This window comes from Hyla sarda, chromosome 4, assembly GCF_029499605.1.
Source record: "Hyla sarda isolate aHylSar1 chromosome 4, aHylSar1.hap1, whole genome shotgun sequence".
Taxonomy (NCBI): Eukaryota; Metazoa; Chordata; class Amphibia; order Anura; family Hylidae; genus Hyla; species Hyla sarda.
The window spans coordinates 395283346-395305051 of record NC_079192.1 but is presented as its reverse complement, the minus strand read 5'-3'; the positions used below and the strand labels follow the sequence as shown (position 1 = coordinate 395305051).

The window sequence follows — 21706 nt, the reverse complement described above, 5'->3', positions numbered from 1 at the left end:
GCTGTGAACACTTCACTCCGGCGGCTTTGTTCTGTTATTAGCCGGAGCAGATTCGCTGACGGCCGAGCAGTTTATCTTCAGCTTCAAAGGAAAAGTATTACAAATATTTGCGTAAAATTTTGAATGTTTTACTTTATTTTATTTTTTAGGAGGGACAGGTTTGGTTAATTAGTTAGAGGAGTGAAAGCCGCGAAAGTGCTGGGGAGAGGAGAGGGATAGGTCTGAGCTCCTGCATCCTGCTGCTGCTGCTGCTGCGGGGTAAGTGCTGAGCCGGGAGAGGAGCCTGTCTAGAACTGTGTCTGCTGTACGTGTATGTATGTATGTATGTATGTATGTATGTATGTGTATATATGTATACGTGTTGTCTGTGCACCCGTGTGAGACATACTGGCTGGCACAGTCTGGGCACAATGTCTGCTGACACAGCTATCTGCAGATTAGGCTGGGGGACTCTGTAGACAGCTGATGTGTATGGGGGCACTCTGTAGACAGCTGATGTGTATGGGGGCACTCTGTAGGCAGCTGATGTGTATGGGGGCACTCTGTAGGCAGGTGACGTGTATGGGGGCACTCTGTAGGCAGGTGACGTGTATGGGGGGCACTCTGTAGGCAGGTGACGTGTATGGGGGGCACTCTGTAGGCAGGTGACGTGTATGGGGGGCACTCTGTAGGCAGGTGACGTGTATGGGGGGCACTCTGTAGGCAGGTGACGTGTATGGGGGGCACTCTGTAGGCAGGTGACGTGTATGGGGGGCACTCTGTAGGCAGGTGACGTGTATGGGGGGCACTCTGTAGGCAGGTGACGTGTATGGGGGCACTCTGTAGGCAGGTGACGTGTATGGGGGGCACTCTGTAGGCAGGTGACGTGTATGGGGGCACTCTGTAGGCAGGTGACGTGTATGGGGGCACTCTGTAGGCAGGTGACGTGTATGGGGGCACTCTGTAGGCAGGTGACGTGTATGGGGGCACTCTGTAGGCAGGTGACGTGTATGGGGGCACTCTGTAGGCAGGTGACGTGTATGGGGGCACTCTGTAGGCAGGTGACGTGTATGGGGGCACTCTGTAGGCAGGTGACGTGTATGGGGGCACTCTGTAGGCAGGTGACGTGTATGGGGGGGCACTCTGTAGGCTGGTGACGTGTATGGGGGGGCACTCTGTAGGCTGGTGACGTGTATGGGGGGGCACTCTGTAGGCTGGTGACGTGTATGGGGGGGCACTCTGTAGGCTGGTGACGTGTATGGGGGCACTCTGTAGGCAGGTGACGTGTATGGGGGGCACTGTAGGCAGGTGACGTGTATGGGGGGCACTCTGTAGGCAGGTGACGTGTATGGGGGGCACTCTGTAGGCAGGTGACGTGTATGGGGGGCACTCTGTAGGCAGGTGACGTGTATGGGGGGCACTCTGTAGGCAGGTGACGTGTATGGGGGGCACTCTGTAGGCAGGTGACGTGTATGGGGGGCACTCTGTAGGCAGGTGACGTGTATGGGGGGCACTCTGTAGGCAGGTGACGTGTATGGGGGGCACTCTGTAGGCAGGTGACGTGTATGGGGGCACTCTGTAGGCAGGTGACGTGTATGGGGGCACTCTGTAGGCAGGTGACATGTATGGGGGCACTCTGTAGGCAGGTGACGTGTATGGGGGCACTCTGTAGGCAGGTGACGTGTATGGGGGCACTCTGTAGGCAGGTGACGTGTATGGGGGCACTCTGTAGGTAGGTGACGTGTATGGGGGCACTCTGTAGGCAGGTGACGTGTATGGGGGCACTCTGTAGGCAGGTGACGTGTATGGGGGCACTCTGTAGGCAGGTGACGTGTATGGGGGGCACTCTGTAGGCAGGTGACGTGTATGGGGGGCACTCTGTAGGCAGGTGACGTGTATGGGGCACTCTGTAGGCTGGTGACGTGTATGGGGCCCCTCTGTAGGCTGGTGACGTGTATGGGGCCCCTCTGTAGGCTGGTGACGTGTATGGGGCCCCTCTGTAGGCTGGTGACGTGTATGGGGGGCACTCTGTAGGCAGGTGACGTGTATGGGGGGGGCACTCTGTAGGCAGGTGACGTGTATGGGGCCCCTCTGTAGGCTGGTGACGTGTATGGGGCCCCTCTGTAGGCTGGTGACGTGTATGGGGCCCCTCTGTTTTCTGGTGCGGTGTAGGGGGCCACCCTCTAGGCTACCGTTGTTTATTGGGGGCAAATTTATGTATGTGTTACTGTGTAGAAGTAAATTGTAAGTTGCGGTAACTTCATGTCCTTTCTTGCACAGACCATCACGCCCAGAAGAATCAACATGATGGAGACTCCCGACCCGCTCTCTGCCAAGTATGAAGGGTGTGTGCCCGCTACAGTAATCCCTCTAATATCCGAGCATGTATTTCCTTGTCACAAGCTGGCAGGAAGTAGATCAGGAAATTACAAAACTCAGAGATTCATGTGACTCGTCCTTAATAACCATAATACTTGGATTATTACTGCTGTTACTAAAAAAAAAAAAAAAAAATAAACAAAAAAACACTAATCTATATCACTCATGTGACAAAAGGGTTACTGTCACTTAAAAAAAAAAGAAACTTTTGCACCTCACAAGTTTTGGTCGGGGTCTGGGTGTTCACATCCCAATTGATCACTAGAGCGCTTCACTTTGCTCTCCCTGTCTCATTGCAGTCAGGTTCTATAGTAAATCTATGGAGCGTGGCTGCTGCAACAAGACAGGGCGAGCAGGGGAGTGAAGCGCCCAGCTGTGCGCTTCTCCTTATCGAATGATTGGCCTGACCATCAAAACTTGTCTGTGTGATGATAAAAGTTTTTTTTAAAGTGATGGTAACACGGTTTTCCAACCAGTGTGACTCCAGCTGTTGCAAAACTACAACCCTCAGCATGCCCGGACAGCCGAAGGCTGTCCGGGCATGCTGGGGGTTGTAGTTTTGCAACAGCTGGAGGCACGCTGGTTGGAAAACATTGCTGTAACACTGTAGACCTATAGAGCCTATATTCAGTGCATGTGATGTATTGTTGTATTATTATTATTTTGCAGCTCCTTTGCTTACTACACAGTGAAAGACCGTCTGCCTCAGATTCTGACAAAAGTCATAGACAACATACATCGAAATAAGAATAAGTTTTTGGAAGCTCATGGGGAGGTGAGTGATTGTCTCACAGCGCTGCCCTTTACATCTCTCTTTCCTGATAGATACTAAAACTTAAGGAAACACTCTGGGAATTTTGGAAAAAATTGTTTTTTTTTTTTTTGCTTAAAGGGGTACTCCGGTGAAAACCTTTTTTATTTTAAATCAACTGGTGCCAGAAAGTTAAACATATTTGTAAATTACTTTTATTTAAAAAATCTTAATCCTTCCAGTACTTATTAGCTACTGAATGCTACAGAGGAAATTCCTTTCTTTTTGGAACACTGATGACATCACGAGCACAGTGCTCTCTGCTGACATCTCTGTCCATTTTAGCAACCGTGCATAGCAGATGTATGCTAAAGGCAGCATGGTGGCTCAGTGGTTAGCACAGCTGCCTTGCAGTGCTGGGGCCTTGGGTTCAAATCCCACTAAGGACAACAATAAATAAATAAATAAAGTCTTATTATTATTATTATTAAAATAACGTCAGCAGAGAGCACTGTGCTCGTGATGTCATCAGAGAGCATTCCAAAAAGAAAAGAATTTCCTCTGTAGTATTCAGCAGCTTAGAAGTACAGGAAGGATTAAGATTTTTTAATAGAAATAATGTAAAAATCTGTTTAACTTTCCGGAGCCAGTTGATTTAAAAGAAAAAAGGTTTTCACCGGAGTACCCCTTTAAATAGTGCAGCACAGACTATTATTGGAGAATACCATAGAGCCTGGGTTCTCAACCGGTGGTACGCAAATGCGCTGACAAATACCGGCCATGCATTGGCCAGCACTTGTCAGCGCATAGCCGCAGCAGATCACTGTACAGGAGCTGCGGCTACTGTAAGGGAGCTGCGTGGTTGCCAGGGAGACGTGTGACCTGATCTGATGATGTGCGGAGGTACTGCACAGCGCAGGAGGACGTCACACGTAAGTGCGGCCCAATGTGAAATATATGGGTATGGGACGGAGGGAGGGTTTTTGTTTGTTTAGCCCAGGGGGATCGGGGGGAGAAATAATAGCACAAGGCATTAAGATGGAGGGGGGGGGGGCATACTTTCAGCCTTTGGGGGTAGGGTCACCAAAAAGGTTGAGAACCACTGTCATAGAGGCACTTGTGTATGTCTTGTGCTTACCTGTTTTAGCTAATAAGGCAGGTCATTGGTTTTCAGCCATCTTGGTTCCTGGTTCAGAGCAGGATATATAGCGGCTGTACACCTCCTCAGAAGCAGAGTTCATCTGTTGCATTTTTTGTTTTAACTATGATTTTCTTATATCAAAAAATGCAACATGTGAGCACAACTTCCGGGGAAGTGTATAGCTGTTATATATCCGGATCTCTGAGAGAGAAAGCTGGAGGGCAGGTATATAACTACTATATATCCTGATCCCATAGAGATAGCAGCAGCAGTATACAGGTAGAGCTGGAGGGGAGGTGTATAACTACTATATATCCTGATCCCATAGAGACAGAGCTGGAGGGGAGGTGTATAACTACTATATATCCTGATCCCATAGAGATAGCAGCAGTATACAGATAGAGCTGGGAGGGGAGGGGTCTAATAGGCGATGATGTCGTCCTGTAGTTCACAGGAATTCATCTGACCCAGGACTGAGCACTTCCTCTGACACGTTAAAGGGGTAGTCCAGTGGTGAAAAACTTATCCCCTATCCTAAGGATAGGGGATAAGTTTGAGATCGCGGGGGGTCCGACCGCTGGGGCCCCCTGCGATCTCTCTGTACGGGGCCCCGGCTCTCCGCCGAGATAGCGGGTGTCGACCCCTGCACGAGGCGGCGGCCGACACGCCCCCTCAATACATCGCTATGGCAGAGCCGGAGATTGCCGAAGGCAGCGCTTCGGCTCTGCCATAGAGTTGTATTGAGGGGGCGTGTCGGCCGCCGCCTCGTGCGGAGGTCGACACGCCCCCTTCCCGCGGGCTGTCGGGGCTCCGTACAGGAGATCGCAGGGGGCCCCAGCGGTCGGACCCCCCCGCGATCTGCAACTTATCCCCTATCCTTAGGATAGGGGATAAGTTGCTCACCACTGAGTCACCACTGGACTACTCCTTTAAACACTGATTTTCTGTGGGTCAGACTGGGGATCACATGACCCAGTTGCAGTAACTAAATGTATAGATGCCGTGAGGCTGGTATGAATCGAATGGTGCCATAGGACTAGTGATAGTGAGTGTGCATGATGTGGGCAAAAAAAAAAAAAAAAAAACTGGATTGCTTCTTTAAGTGATTACTTAACAAGAAAACTACAAAAAGAATACAACTAATATTTCTTCCTTCTTTTCCTCATATTACTATTAAAGGGTACCTCTCATCAAAAAAACTTTTGATATATTATAGATTAATAAAGTAAAAACAAAAGGAAAAATAGCCAGCACAACAACCTAATACACAGGTGCCCGCTGCTGTGGCAAATACAAAATGTACAAACAAGAAAGTTGCAACAGCACTCTAGGTCAAAAAATGGAGGCTCTCAGCGCACTTTTTGATCAAAATGTGTCCCCCCATCCACCACGCGGAGGTGGCCTCATATCGGATGGGACCCTAACATGATAACTCACCTCTGCTGTGCATATAGCCTCTGACTGTGTGACATGTTGGATCAGCCATTGACTAAACCACCTCCAGTCTGAGAGGGGTGGGGTGCACGGCTAAAGAGGGTGCCACACCCCCCAATTTACAAAGTAAAAACAAAAGGAAAAATAGCCAGCACAACAACCTAATACACAGGTGCCCGCTGCTGTGGCAAATACAAAATGTACAAACAAGAAAGTTGCAACAGCACTCTAGGTCAAAAAATGGAGGCTCTCAGCGCACTTTTTGATCAAAATGTGTCCCCCCATCCACCACGCGGGGGGGACACATTTTGATCAAAAAGTGCGCTGAGAGCCTCCATTTTTTGACCTAGAGTGCTGTTGCAACTTTCTTGTTTGTACATTATAGATTAATGTATGCAGAATAACTTCACAATTGCATGTTATTAAAAAATATGCTTCTTTCTATTTAATTTTCCACTTTGAAGAAATGACCACTAGGGGTCTCCCTACCAGTCCTGGCAGCAAGCATTTCAGACTCATGCTGGAGTCCTAAACACTACGAGCTGCCAGTCTGCTTTGTTCACAAAGGAGAACACTCAGAGCTGCCTGCCTGCTTTGTTCACAGCCTGTTTGGCTGTGAACAAAGCAGGCTGGCAGCTCTGAGTGTTTAGGACTCCAGCATGAGTCAGAAATGCTTGCTGACAGGACTGATCGGGAAAAATACAATAGAAAGAAGCATATTTTTCATTAACATGCTATTGGAAAGTTATTCAACATTCATTAATCTAAAATATATCAAAAGTTTATTTGATGAGAGGTACCCTTTAAAATTGAAATATGTAAAAAAAAAAAATAATTATATATATATATAATTATTATTTTTTTTTCATTTTATTATAAAAAAAAATAATAACAATCTGTTCATTCATAGCTAGGTTTTGTGTCCCTTTTGATAACTGTCCGGTTTGTTTCAGGAAGGCATTGAGGCAGAGAAGAAGGCTTTGTCTTTCTTTTCCAAGCTTAGGAATGAAATGCAGACCGATAAGCCCATGCTGCCGCTGAGCGACGAGCTGCCGGACGTGCAGATCTGGAACCAGTACCTGGACTACCAGAGAACGCTGCTGAGCAATGGTGAAGAGCCCAGCTGGTTCAAGTCCCCGTGGCTGTATGTGGAGTGTTACATGTATCGCAGGATCCAGGAAGGGATGGCCCTCAGGTGAGAACTGATCGTATCAACCAGGGTGCCTCCATCTGTTGCAAAACTACAACTCCCAGCAGCCAATGGCTGTCTGGGCATGGTGGAAGTTTTAGTCTTGCAACAGCTGGAGGTACACAGTTTCGACACCATTGGCCTAAAGGGTCTGTAATGATGGCCATGTAGATTGTCACCCAGAGAATATATAACTAATGGCTGTACAGAATTAAAGGGGTACTCCGACCCTAAGACATCTTATCCCCTATCCAAAGGGACCCCTGCAATCTCTCATGCAGCACCCACCTGTGTGAGCTGCACGCAGCGCTGGAGGCTCCGAGTCTGAAGCCTCACGACTACGGGGCTGGAGGATCATGATGTCACGACTCCGCCCCTGTGATGTCACACGGGGTGGGCGTGACATCACAACTCCACCCCCATGTGACGTCACGCCCCCTCCCAAAAACTTACTTTGAGGGGGCGGGGCGTGATGGCACGATACTATGGCCCCCTAGTCGTGAGGCTTCAGACTTGGAGCCTCCAGTGCTGCGTGCAGCTCACGTGCTGCCGCATCAGTAACACATTAACACACGAAAGATAAGTTTAAGGGATTCAAAAAATATTAACTTTATTGATACAATGAATAAAATCATTTAAAATACATATAAGCATGTACCCTGAAAAGCCAGGGACATGAAGATATAGCCAGTATGACACTGGAACAAGAGTAAGGGCTTGCATAACATAGTTAAATAATAGCAGCTGCTTTGTATCAGCAGTGTAAGTGCACATAGCATAGCAGCACGTTACATAGTAGAATACATATTAAAAAAGCAAAGTAAATCACCAAGGTGACAGAAAGTATTGGAACGTGGGCCCTCACCACCCGACGTTTCGCCAAAGACTGGCTTCTTCCGGGGCCTCGCCCCGGAAGAAGCCAGTCTTTGGTAAAACGTCGGGTGGTGAGTGCCCACGCTCCAATACTTTCTGTCCACTTGGTAATTTACTTTGTTTTTTTTATATGTATTCTACTAAGTGGACAGAAGATATTGGAGCGTGGGCATGTATTTTAAATGATTTTATTCATTGTATCAATAAAGTTTATGTTTTTTTAATCCCTTAAACGTATCTGTCATGTGTTTAATATTCTAGCTTCGCGTGGGGTGGTTACATTCACTAAGGCAGATTTAAAGGGGTTATCCAGGAAAAAACTTTTTTTTTTATATATCAACTGGCTCCAGAAAGTTAAACAGATTTGTACATTACTTCTATTAAAACATCTTAATCCTTTCAGTACTTATGAGCTGCTGAAGTTGAGTTGTTCTTTTCTGTCTAAGTGCTCTCTGATGACACGTGTCTCGGGAACTGCCCAGTTTAGAAGCAAATCCCCATAGCAAACCTCTTCTACTCTGTGCAGTTCCCGAGACAAGCAGAGATGTCAGCAGAGAGCACTGTTGCCAGACAGAAAACAACAACACAACTTCAGCAGCTGATAATTATTGAAAGGATTAAGATTTTTTTTAATAGAAGTAATTTACAAATCTGTTTAACTTACTGGAGCCAGTTGACATACCCCTTTAATTGCGAGTCTGTAGCGAGTTTCATTTTCCACAGCAGATTACATTGACTTGAAACTTCTGAAAATCTGCTGTGGGAAACCCGCCATGGCTCAAACTCCGCCCCTGTAAACGTATACTCAAACTGGAATTTTTGGATTTCCACTTTTCTTATAAAGAGCTTCAAATCCTCTGTATTCAACAGCTTATTGACTAATGTGTCCTCTTATTGACACTTACTGTATGTTTATCTTCCTTTTTTTCTCTCACTATTGGTTCACTTTCTTTTAGTGTATAAATTGAGGTGTATTAAAGGGGTACTCCGATGGAAAACATTTTATTTTTTTTATTTTAATCAACTGGTGCCAGAAAGTTAAAAAGATTAGTAAACGACTTCTATTTAAAAATCTTAATCCTTTCAGTACTTATCAGCTGCTGTATACTACAGAAGAAGTTTTTTTTCTTTTTGAATTTCCTTTCTGTCTTGTCCACAGTGCTCTCTGCTGACCCCTCTGTCCATGTCAGGAACTGTCCAGAGCAGGATAGGTTTGCTATGGGAATTTGTTCCTGCCCTGGACAGTTCCTGACATGGACAGAGGTGTCAGCAGAGAGCACTGTGGTCAGACAGAAAAGAAATTCAAAAAGAAAATAACTTCCTCTGTAGTATACAGTGGGGATCGACCGATATCGTTTTTTTGGGCCGATACCGATAATCGGTGGAGGTTAGGGCCGATAGCCGATAACTTATACCGGAATATCGGTAGAAGTTATCGGCTATTTAATCCCCTGCGACACCGCTGCAGATCATTGATTTAAAGCGGGCGCTTTAAATCAATGATCTGCAGTGGCTTTTGCGGGGCCATAGGCCGCCGCCGCCACCACCCGCTTCTCTCTCCTACCTGTCAGGGTGGTCCGGGCCATCCATCCTTCCTTCCTGTAGTGTCCGGGGGCGTTCCGGGTGAAGAGTGAACCGGTCCGGGCTGTCCTTCTTCTCCGGCGGTCATCTTCTCCACTCCGGGCAGGCTCCGGCCTAGTACGCTGCATAGACGCCGCTACGCAGTGACTCCCGTGCGCAGCGACGCACCTGACGTCACGGCATAGCGGCGTCTATGCAGTGTACTAGGCTGGAGCCTGCCCTGAGTGGAGAAGATGACCGCCAGAGAAGAAGGACAGCCCGGACCGGTTCACTCTTCACCCGGAACGCCCCCGGACACTACAGGAAGGAAGGATGGATGGCCCGGACCACCCCCATTACGGGTAAGTTTAATTTTTTTATTGACTCGGAGGGTGGGGGAGGGGCCCGATCGGTATAGCGGTATGGGCAAAAATCCATACCGTTATACCGCCAAGCATCACGGTGGGGGGTGCGACGCGGTGCGGTGGGTCGGGGGTGCGGTTCGGGGGGTAGCGGTGCGGGGGGCGGGGCATTATCGGCTTATCGGCAAGGTAATTGCCGATACCGATAATGCCCAAAATCGTGATTATCGGCCGATAATATCGGCCATACCGATAATCGGTCGATCCCTATTATACAGCAGCTGATATTTCTGCCGCGGGTATCCGATCATCCAGCATGGTGGCCGGAGGTCCCCTCACCTGCCTCCGTCCGTCTCCCAGGGTCTTCTGCTCTGGTCTGAGATCGGGCAGACCAGAGCAGAAGATCACCGATAACAGTGATCAGTGCTATGTCCTATGCATAGCCCTGAACTATATTAGCAATCAAATCATTGCTATAAATAGTCCCCTATGGGGACTATTAAAGTGTAAAAAATTTGAAAAATCCCCTCCCCCAATAAAAATGTAAAACATCTGTTTTTCAAATTTTACCCCCAAATAAGCGTAAAAAAAAAAAAAAATTAATACACATATTTGCTATTGACGGCTGCATAAAAGTCTGAACTATCAAAATATATTGCTAATTATCCCGTAACTGTGAACGGTGTAAATGTAAAAAAAATGTAAAAAGTCCAAAATTGCTGCTTTTTTGTCACATTTTATTCTAAAAAAAAATTAATAAAAAATGTAATAAAAAGTAAAACCTAAGCAAAAGTGGTACCTCTAAAAACTACAGATCATGGCGCAAAAAATGAGCCCTCATACCGCCCCATATACGGAAAAATGAGAAAGTTATAGGTGGTCAAAATAGGGCTATTTCAAACATACTAATTTTGTTAAAATAGTTTGAGATGCCTCTGAAATGTGCTAGACGTAGCAGTGTAAAGCATGGGGACGAGACGTGTTTCAGGCTTCCTCACACATGTCACAGCCATTCTTAATCCATGGGTCTAAGCAAAGTCATAAGAACAGTCTAGACTGCAGCTAATAAGCCTTTGTGGCACTTTCTTGTTCCTGTGCAGCCCTCCGATATCGGACTACGACGTCTTCAGAGATTCCAAGAATGACGGTTTCTTTCAGTCTCAGCAAGCAATGTTGGCTCTGTGCACCCATCTTCAGGAGATGAAAGGGAGAATAAATAGTCTCAGCAAAGATGAGGTCCGGGATGAGATCTACAAACTTCTGCAGGTGGGTTTGGACCAATGGATGCAATATCCTAAGGGGTAGCAAATGGGAATTCAGCTGTGATGCACACAGTATATGCATCACTGCTTACTGCTGTACATACTTTCCATGGCACACTATGCCAGTGTTTCCCAACCAGGGTGCTTCTAGCTGTTGCAAAACTAGAGCTGGGCGGTATGACCAAAAATGTGTATCACGGTATTTTTGTAAATCATGGCGGTTCCACGGTATTTAACAGTATCCCCCCCCCATCATGTGACCCATGGGCGCTGCTTCTCCCGGGCACAGGATAGTACAATACAGCGCAGCGGCTGATAATTATTTTTGGTGGGGGGGGGAGAGAAGCAGTGCTCGTGGGTGACATATGATTAGTTCCCCGATGTGGGGGACAGCGCAGCGCTGGGCTGATAAACCAGGGGGGGGGGGGGAGAAGTAGAACAGGGACCGCGGGTGACATATGATTAGTTGGGGACAGTGTGCTGCGGCTGACAGGGGCAGAGCTAGAAACCCCAGGGCCCTGATGCAAAAAATTGCCCTGGGCCCCCTACTAACCCTAAAGCTCCTGCGCTCCCTTTATAGCCGAGCCTTAAATGCCCGACACTGAGAGCGAAGTGGCCTGCTTTACAGCATGCCGTGTTCTTAAAGGGAACCAATCAGCATATTTTTGCATATATAACGCTTGGCAATGTGTTATATATGCTGAAATCATTATCCACACCATCCCCGTGTGACATTTGTGCCCCCAGTGATTGGTAAAGTTATTAAGTTGTAAAGCAGACGGAGCAGAGCGGTGACGCAAGACGTCATTCAAGCCGCTGGGGCGGGGCCACGGCCGCAGCCAACGGAGCTGTTAAGAGAAAGTCCCCGCCCAGGGGACTTTACAACTTAATATCTTTACCATCCCTGGGGGCACAAACATCCCCCGGGATTGTGAGGATAATGATTTTAGCATATGTAACGCATTGCCAAGCGTAATATATATTATATATTAAAATGTGCTGATTGGTTCCCTTTAAGGTATAAAGTGGCCATACCGGCTGCGGCGGGCTGGCCAGGATAGTGGTTTGGACGAAGAGTCATGTCAGTTGTCTTCTCAAGTGCAGGTCACACAAGACACTAGAGGAGGAAGGGCAGGGGTTCCTGGATGGGGCTCGTGTGTGCCCTGCTCCTCCTCCTCTCCACTCATTTAATGTGGCAAGCAGGGCCGGACTGGGACCAAAAATAGGCTCGGGCATATTAGACTATGCAGCCCATGTCTTTTGGGTGGGGGACCCCCACCAAAATAAAATGGGCTGCATAGTCTAAAATCACCTTGGTTCAAGTGGCTTTTCAGCTGTTGCAAAGCTACAACTCCCATCATCCCTGGAGAGCTTCAGACATTAATGGGAGTTGTAGTTTTGTAACAGCTGGACAGCTGCAGATTGGGGTATAGTTTGACCAATAACCCCTGCACCCCTGCAAATCTTAGTGACTACAACAATGATGGGAAACAGACTAAACAATGACTTGACTCACAGGAGACGTCTTCTCTGTTGTCTTTCCTTTTCTTCTTCTTCTGTCCCAGAAGCCAGGTCTTCTTCCTGCTACATCTTCCTCTGCCGAGTCTGATGTCAGGAAATTAGTCGGTCCTCACTTTGTCAGCAGATCCTCTTTCTCTGTATGACAACAATAATTATTATAACCCTGTCACACACTGCACCCCCGAAATATAATCCTGCCTCACACTGCGCCTCCTAAATATAATCCTGCCTCACACTGCATCCCCGAAATATAATCCTGCCTCACACTGCACCCCCTAAATATAATCCTGCCTCACACTGCACCCCCTAAATATAATCCTGCCTCACACTGCGCCTCCTAAATATAATCCTGCCTCACACTGCACCCCCTAAATATAATCCTGCCACCACAAAATGTGCCCCCTAAATATACCTCGCCAGACTTCATAACCCTGAAAATGACCCTCTAAGTCCCCCTAGACCCATCTTTCCTATCCAAGGTATCAGCATTAGGACCACAGGATGTGCACCGTCTCTTAGCAACGCAATCTGGCAGAATAAACATTTCCATCTGCAAAGTTCCGCTGCAGTGACTCCACAGTATTCACAGAGCAGCAGAATCCCATTAAAAACAATAGGACTCTGCTGCAAGTGGATTTCCACAGCAGAATGTTCGCAGTGTGGACAAGCGCTAAGTCCCCCAGACTCCTTAGTCGTCCTCCAGACCCTTTAGTTTTCAAACCCCCTATCCTCCTCCATGCTCCTTTTCCAACCCCCCCCTCTGTCCTCCTCCATGTTACTTTACAACCCCCCCCCCTCTGTCCTCCTCCATGTTACTTTACAACCCCCCCCCCTCTGTCCTCCTCCATGTTACTTTACAACCCCCCCCCCCCCCCCTCTGTCCTCATCCATGTTACTTTACAACCCCTCCCTGTGGGTATCACATGACCCAGAACCTCCAAAGGTCCCTTTACCTACCATAAAAGTGTGATTTTTGTTTTGATCCGACTTTTTGATCACTTTTTATTCATTTTTTTTAATGGTATAAAAAGTGACCAAAATACGCTTTTTTGGACTTGGGAATTTTTTTTCCGCGTACACCATTGACCGTGCGTTTTAATTAATGATATATTTTTATAGTTCGGACATTTACGCACGCGGCGATACTACATATGTTTATTTTTTTTTTTTTTACACTGTTTTATTTTTTTTATGGGAAAAGGGGGGTGATTCAAACTTTTATTAGAGAAGGGGTTAAATGACCTTTATTAACACTTTTTTTTTACATTTTTTTTGCAGTGTTATAGGTCCCATAGGGACCTATAACACTGCACAAACTGATCTCCTATGCTGATCACTGGCGTGTATTAACACGCCTGTGATCAGCATTATCGGCGCTTCACTGCTCCTGCCTGGATCTCAGGCACGGAGCAGTCATTCGTCGATCGGACACCGAGGAGGCAGGTAAGGTCCCTCCCGGTGTCCGATCAGCTGTTCCGGACGCCGCGATTTCACCGCGGCGGTCCCGAACAGCCCGACTGAGCAGCCGGGTCACTTTCAGTTTCACTTTAGAAGCGGCGGTCAGCTTTGACCGCCGCTTCTAAAGGGTTAATACCGCACATCGCCGCGATCAGCGATGTGTGGTATTAGCCGCGGGTCCCGGCCGTTGATGAGTGCCGGGACCGACGCGATATGATGCAGGATCGCGGCGCGATCCCGCTTCATATCGCGGGAGCCGGCGCAGGACGTAAATATACGTCCTGCGTCGTTAAGGGGTTAAAGGGGTACTCCGGTGAAAAACAATTTTTTTTTTCATATCAACTGGCTCCCGAAAGTTAAACAGATTTGTAAATTACTTCTATTACATTTTTTTTTTATCCTTCCAGTACTTATCGGCTGCTGAAGTTGAGTTGTTCTGTCTGACCACAGTGCTCTCTGTTGACACCTCTGTCTGTCTCAGGAACTATCCAGAGTAGCAGCAAATCCACAGCCTTTGGCTGTCCAGGCATGCTGGGGGTTGTAGTTTTGCAACAGCTGGAGGCTCCCTGGTTGGGAAACACTGGCATAGTGTGCCACGGAAAGTACATCTTAAAGTGCCTTAAAGGGGTACTCCACTGGACAACATTTTTTTTTTTTTTTCTTAAATCAACTGGTGCCAGAAAGTTAAATTACTTCTATAAAAAAAAATGAATCCTTTCAGTACTTATCAGCTGCTGTGTGCTACAGAACAAGTTGTGTAGTTCTTTTCAGTCTGACCACAGGGCTCTCTTCTGACACCTCTGTCCATTTTAGGAACTGTCCAGAGTTGGAGCAAATCCCCATAGAAAACCTCTCCTGCTCTGGACAGTTCCTGACATGGACAGAGGTGTCAGCAGAGAGCACTGTGGTCAGACAAAAAGGAAATTCAAAAAGAAAAAAACTTCCTGTGGAGCATACAGCAGCTGATAAGTACTGGAAGGATTAAGATTTTTAAATAGAAGTAATTTACAAATCTGTTCAACTGGTGCCAGAAAGTTGATGTAAAAAAAAATGTTTTCCAGCGGAGTACCCCTTTAAAGCGTTACTGTCATTAGGAAGAACATTTAAGAAAATGCGTTAAATCAGTGTCCTAAGACCTGTATGCATAATAATATGCATGTGTTAATATGTAAAATACCTTTTGATCTATGTATATCTGTTATCAGTCTCCTGAATTCCTCTCAGAGGCTGGGGGTGTTTCCCCTGGAGTATGATGAGCTCCTCTCCTTCCCCTCTCCCTTTTCATGAGGTCTGCACAAACCTATTAAAGGGGTACTCCGGTGAAAACCTTTTTTCTTTTAAATCCACTGGTGGCAGAAAGTTAAACATATTTGTAAATTACTTCTTTTAAAAAATCTTAATCCTTCCTGTACTTATTAGCTGCTGAATACTACAGAGGAAATTATTTTCTTTTTGGAATGCTCTCTGATGACATCACCAGCACAGTTCTCTCTGCTGACGTTATAATAATAATAATAATAATAACGCTTTATTTATTGTTGTCCTTAGTGGGATTTGAACCCAAGTCCCCAGCACTGCAAGGCAGCAGTGCCAACCACTGAGCCACCATGCTGCCATTAGCATACATCTGCTATGCATGGTTGCTAAAATGGACAGAGATGTCAGCAGAGAGCACTGTGCTCGTGATGTCATCAGTGTTCCAAAAAGAAAGGAATTTCCCCTGTAGCATTCAGCAGCTAATAAGTACTGGAAGGATTAAGATTTTTTAATAGAAGTAATTTACAAATATGTTTAACTTTCTGCCACCAGTTGATTTAAAAGAAAAAAGGTTTTTCACCGGAGTACCCCTTTAACATTTGCAAAGCCTATTGCCTAAATACATGCTCTATATCACTTTAATGCAGCCATGCATGCACTTTATTCATAGGATTCAGATTACTGGGCAGAATAGATGGGCCAAATGGTTCTTATCTGCCGACACATTCTATGTTTCATAATTCTAATGCAGCCATGTGAAACTATATGGTGCAAGGACAGAAGAAAAACCTGCATTTTGTGCCAAAAAATTTAAATTTAACAATTTTCACAGCTTTGCGACCAAAGTGCATGCTTTTCATAACCCTAAAGCAGCCATGTGAACCTATATGGTGCAAATACACAAGAAACAAGTTCATTAAATGACCAAACAGAAAGCATTTTGCATATAAATAATAGTTTAGCACAGTGGTCTTCAACCTGCGGACCTCCAGATGTTGCAAAACTACAACTCCCAGTATGCCCGGACAGCCAACGGCTGTCCGGGCATGCTGGGAATTGTAGTTTTGCAACATCTGGAGGTCCACAGGTTGGAGACCACTGGTTTAGCACCTTGTATTGCTGGTCAGTGTGCATGGGAATGTGGCCATGTTTTGAAACATTTATTTCGCATCTTTAGCAACAATTTTTTTTTATTTTTTTTTATTTTATTAGGAAAATGCTTTGTTTTTAACGTATTAAAATGGAAAAAAAAAGTTGTTTCTAACGACAGTAACGCTTTAAAGGAAAACGGTCAGCCAGTTCACCCACACTAAACCCAATACACTGGGTTATAGTGTGGGTGAACAGGAGACCATACAGGGGTCACTTACTTGTCTGCCGCCACTGGCCGCTGTGTTATGCCCCGGTAAAGTTCCGCTGTTTGTCCCCAGCATCGCTATTTAAAGGCGGTGCCCCCGCTGTCCGTCTTCCTAAGCCCGCCCCCTTAATTAGCATAATCATTATCTTCAGCTCCACATCCTAGTGACGTGGAGTCACATGCCCCAGAGCACAGCTCTGTCTGCATTGCGCATGCGCTGAAGTTTTTACTTAAGTCTCCCGTCCTGATGACGTGAGAGCCGTGCGTCGGGAGAGCCGCTGTGCGCAGCGTAACTGTGCATGCGCCGATCCCTCGCTACTTGGAAGCCGGGTGTAGTGGGGGAGACCGGCTCATGCGCAGTTACGCTGCACAAAGCGGCTCTCCCGACGCACGGCTCTCACGTCATCAGGATGTGAGCGCTAAGTAAAAACTTCAGCGCCTGCGCTCAGGGGGCGTGTGACTCCGCGTCACTAGGTCGTGGAGTTGAAGATAATGATTATGCTAAGTAGGGGGGGGGGCGGGCTTAGGACGCGGCAGAGGAAGACGGCCGGCGGGGGGCACCGCCTTGAAAGAGCGATAAGGGTGATAAACAGCGGGGCATAACTCAGCGGCATTTGGAGGAAGAAAAGTAAGTGACCTCTGTATGGACTACTGATCACCCACACTATAACTCAGTGTATTGGGTTTAGTGTGGGTGAACTGGCTGCTTTAAAGGGGTACTCCAGCCCCAAGACATCTTATCCCCTCTCCGCCACTGGGGACCCCCGCAATCTAGCATGCAGCACCCACCTGGAAGCGCTGGAGGCTCTGTGTTATGCCTCCCAAACACGGGGACGGAGTATCGTGACGACTTCGACCCCCCCCCCCCCTCCCTGTGTGAGACTTCACGCCCCGCCCCCTCAATGCAAGTCTATGGGAGGGGGCGGGACGCCCCCTCCCATAGACTTGCATTGAGGGGGTGGGGCATGACGTCACACGGGGTCGGAATCGTGACGTCGCGATACTCCTTCCCCGTGGTCGGGAGGCATAACACAGAGCCTCCAGCGCTTCCTGTAGTGCTTACAGGTGGGTGCTGCATACTACATTGTGGGGGTCCCCAGCGGCGGGACCCCTGCGATCAGACATCTTATCCCCTATGCTTTGGATAGGGGATAAGATGTCTTGGGGCCGGAGTACCCCTTTAAGGATTGACTCTGATACACGCACACATATAACACTGTGCCCTTCACTTGCAGGTGTCCCTATGGGGAAACAAGTGCGACCTTTCCGTATCCGGGGGTCAGGACAACTCCCAGACCACCAGCGTCCTGGCTTCACTCGAGGACTTCAAAGCCTTTATCTTGGTGGACGACACAACTTCTGTCTGGAACATCCTGTCGATGAAAACAGACGGGAACACGGGGACAAGAGTCGACTTTGTTCTAGATAACGCCGGCTTCGAGTTAATCACCGATCTGGTCTTGGCAGACGCCATGTTGTCTCTCAACCTGGCCACAGAAGTCCATTTCCATGGAAAGGTGAAGCCGTGGTACGTCTCCGACACCACGAAGCACGACTTCGACTGGACCGTGCGCCAGTGTTTAGCCGCCAACAACAAGTGGATGTCCAAGTGCGGGCAAACTTGGAAGGAGAACCTGAAGAAGGGCCGCTGGGTCTATCATGAACATCTCTTCTGGACCCTGCCCCACGAGTTCTGCACCATGGCCGAGGTGGCCCCCGATTTATACACTGAGCTGCAGAAATCCGATTTAGTTTTATTTAAAGGAGACTTGAACTACAGGAAACTTACTGGAGACCGGAAATGGGACTTCACCGTGCCCTTCTCCCAGGCGCTTAGGTCCTTTCACCCGGCTCCACTGTGCAGCATCAGAACCCTGAAGGCCGACGTTCAGGTGGGGTTGCCGGCGGGGGTCGGAGAGCAGCTCGCGGCAACAGAGACAGACTGGCTGACAACCGGCAAATATGGCGTCATCCAATTCAGTCCTGTAGTTTGAGGCAGGCATTGGATACCTCCTTCTAGTGCCATATTTGCTTCAAATAGCTTTAGTAACGGAGCTTCGGCGACCGATGTTGAGCTGTTTACGGCGAGCGGTGACTGCCAGCATCTGTTTCTGCGGTTATTCTCGGAAATTGAAAGCAGAAGTTTGATCAAGGGGTTAAAGGGGTTCTCCAGTGCTTAGACATCTTATCCCCTATCCAAAGGATAGGGGATAAGATGCCTGATTGCAAGAGTCCCGCCGCTGGGGACCCCCGTGATCTTGCACGCGGCACCCCGTTTGTAATCAGTCCCCGGAGCGTGTTCGACCACACGGCCGGCGGCGTGTGACGTCACGCCTCCGCCCCCGTGTGACGTCACTCTCCGCCCCTCAATGCAAGCCTACGGGAGGGGGTGTGATAGCTAACACGCGAACACGCTCCGGGGACTGATTACAGACGGGGTGCTGCGTGCAAGATCCCGGGGGTCCCCAGCGGCGGGACTCCCGCGATCAGGCATCTTATCCCCTATCCTTTGGATAGTGGATAAGATGTCTAAGCACCGGAGAACCCCTTTAAGCTTTGGGCGATTGTTCTAATATATACACTTTGCTTTAATCGATATATGCAGCTTTGTTATACATGCAGTCTTATTAGGGGGAAGTGACATCACCTTCCAGCAGCCTGGATTTCCTTCCCTGGTTCTTTGTAGAAAAGGGGGGCGGGGGTTCAGCTCGAGTTTTACTTTCTTGTAGTGCTGGGCGGTATACCGGTTCATACCAAATACGTGTGTGTTTTTTTTTTTTTTTTATGATAATTTTTCATTTACCGCAATACCAGTAAGTATATACCCTGTTGGGGACGGAGGGACCTCCGCCCTTTCCCTTCCTATAACGCAGGGCCCCGCAACATAGCAGGTCGGGCCGACACCTAGCTAGCCGCGGCGTCCCGAACAGCTGGAGGACACGAGGAGGGTCCCCTACCTTCCTCCTGCGTGTCCAATCGCCAAATGACTGCTCCGTGCCTGAGATCCAGGCATGAGCAGTCAAGCGGCAGAAGCATTGATCAATGGTTTCCTATGGGATAACAATGATCAATGTAAAAGATCAGTGTGTGTAGTGTTATAGCCCCCTATGGGAGCTATAACATTGCAAAAAAAAAAAAAAAGTGAATAAAGATCATTTAACCCTTCCCCTAATAAAAGTCAGAATTGACCCCCTTTTCCCATTTAAAAAAATGAAATTTAAATTAAATTAAAAATTCCCATTTAAAAAAAAATTCTGTAAAATACCGTAAAACCGCCATCATTGAGAAAAATACCGTGATATACATTTTTGGTCATACCGCCCAGCACTACTTTCTTGTGTTTGTGAGACTGTATCCTGCAAGGGATCTGAAAGTTAGAAGAAAGAGCCATTCTAAAGGCTTGCTAGATGTGAACTGGAATGTTTGCGTTTACTGACTGCAAGCAGAGATCTTTGAAAAGCCCATTAGAAAGTTGCATGAGTTTTTTACAATTTGGGGTTCTTTACTTAAAGGAGTACTCCGGTGGAAAACATTATATTTAAATCAGCTGGTGCCAGAAAGTTAAACAGATTTGTAAATGACTTCTATTAAAAAATCTTTACCCTTCCAGTACTTTTTAGCAGCTGTATGCTACAGAGGAAATTATTTTCTTTTTTAATTTCTTTTTTGTCTTGTCCACAGTGCCCGTATCAGGAACTGTCCAGAGCAGGAGAAAATCCCCATTGCAAACCTATGCTGCTCTGGACAGTTCCTGACATGGACAGAGGTGTCAGCGGAGAGCACTGTGGACAAGGCAAAAAAGAAATTCAAAAAGAAAAGAATTTCCTCTGTAGCAAACAGCTGCTAAAAAGTACTGGAAGGGTAAAGATTTATTTTTTTTAATAGAAGTCATTTACAAATCTCTTTAACTTTCTGTCACCAGTTGATTTAAAAAAAAAAAAAATTTCCACCGGAGTACCACTTTTAAGCTATTAAAGGGGTACTCCAGTGCGCCAGCGTTGGGTGCAGGCTTCGAGGGTCGCCACGCTCCCTTGTGACATCATGCCACGTCCCCTCAATGCAAGTCTATGGGAGGGGGCGTTCCTGAGACAGACAGACAGGTGTCAGCAGAGTGCAGAAATAAAACAACTAAATGTCAGCAGCTGATAAGTCCAGGAAGGATTATGATTTTTTTTTAGAGCTAGTTGATATAAAAAAAAGTCACCGGAATACCCCTTTTAAAAGTAAAAATCCCCCCAAAATCCCCTACTTTCTAGCAGGAGCACAGAGAGAATTAGGAAAAAACTGCTATTTTTTCCAAACACTGCGCCACCCAGTCCTCAGGTTGTATGTGGTATTACAACTCTGCTCCATTCACTTCAATGGAACGGAGCGGCAATAGCGCACACAACCTGTGAACGTCATGATCCTCTCCGCGCTGCTGTCAGACTGTAGTACAGAGAGGGTGGCAGATCTGGCAAAGGTGTCGTGATCATGTGAAAAAATCCCGGACTCTGTCTGCATTGATTGTATAGTGGCAGAGCAGCTTAGGTTAACGCCCCTTTGACACTCAGTGAAAGAGACCACACCCACTTGTCGGTTTTATTCTTTTATTAACAGCACATACAGGTTGAAACGCTGGCAAGGTTTACACTAGCATTTTTTCATCCATATTACAGACACCTATCCCGGTCTTATGACCTGAACTAGAAGATGCTTTGAAATATAATGTGAATGTAATGCTGGGCCGATGTGATGCCCCCTTTTCGAATCAGAATACCTCTTTTAACGGGGTACTTTGGTGGAAAATTATTATTTTTTTTTTTTTTTTTTTTTTTTAAATGAACTGGTGCCAGAAAGTTAAACAGATTTGTAATTTACTTCTATTAAAAAAAATCTTTACCCTTCCAGTACTTATTAGCAGCTGTATGCTACAGGGGAAATTATTTTCTTTTTGACTTTCTTTTTTGTCTTGTCCACAGTGTTCTCTGCTGACACCTCTGTCCGTGTCAGGAACTTTCCAGAGCAGTATAGGTTTGCTATGGGGATTTTCTCCTGCTCTGGACAGTTCCTGATACGGGCATCAGGTGTCAGCACTGCGGACAAGACAAAAAAAGAAATTCAAAAAGAAAAGAATTAACTCTGTGCCATACAGCTGCTAAAAAGTACTGGAAGGGTAAAGATTTTTTAATAGAAGTAATTAA

At 46.9% G+C, this 21706-nt stretch overlaps 1 protein-coding gene across 4 annotated transcripts; it reads left to right on the top strand.

Moving 5' to 3' along the window:
• The first annotated feature begins 7 nt into the window (after nt 1-7).
• On the top strand, nt 8-18688 carry ARMT1 (acidic residue methyltransferase 1). Of its 4 annotated transcripts, none has more exons than XM_056517234.1 (6): nt 8-94; nt 2260-2324; nt 3028-3133; nt 6638-6879; nt 10769-10934; nt 17759-18688. In XM_056517234.1, the coding sequence occupies exons 2-6, from the start codon at nt 2284-2286 to the stop codon at nt 18515-18517; spliced, it is 1314 nt and encodes a 437-aa protein (XP_056373209.1). In that variant the 5' UTR covers nt 8-94; nt 2260-2283; the 3' UTR covers nt 18518-18688. The 4 variants fall into 4 exon arrangements, with proteins under 4 accessions (XP_056373209.1, XP_056373206.1, XP_056373207.1 ...); XM_056517231.1 differs by lacking the exon at nt 8-94 and adding an exon at nt 198-258; XM_056517232.1 differs by lacking the exon at nt 8-94 and adding an exon at nt 292-304.
• The last annotated feature ends 3018 nt before the right edge of the window (nt 18689-21706 follow it).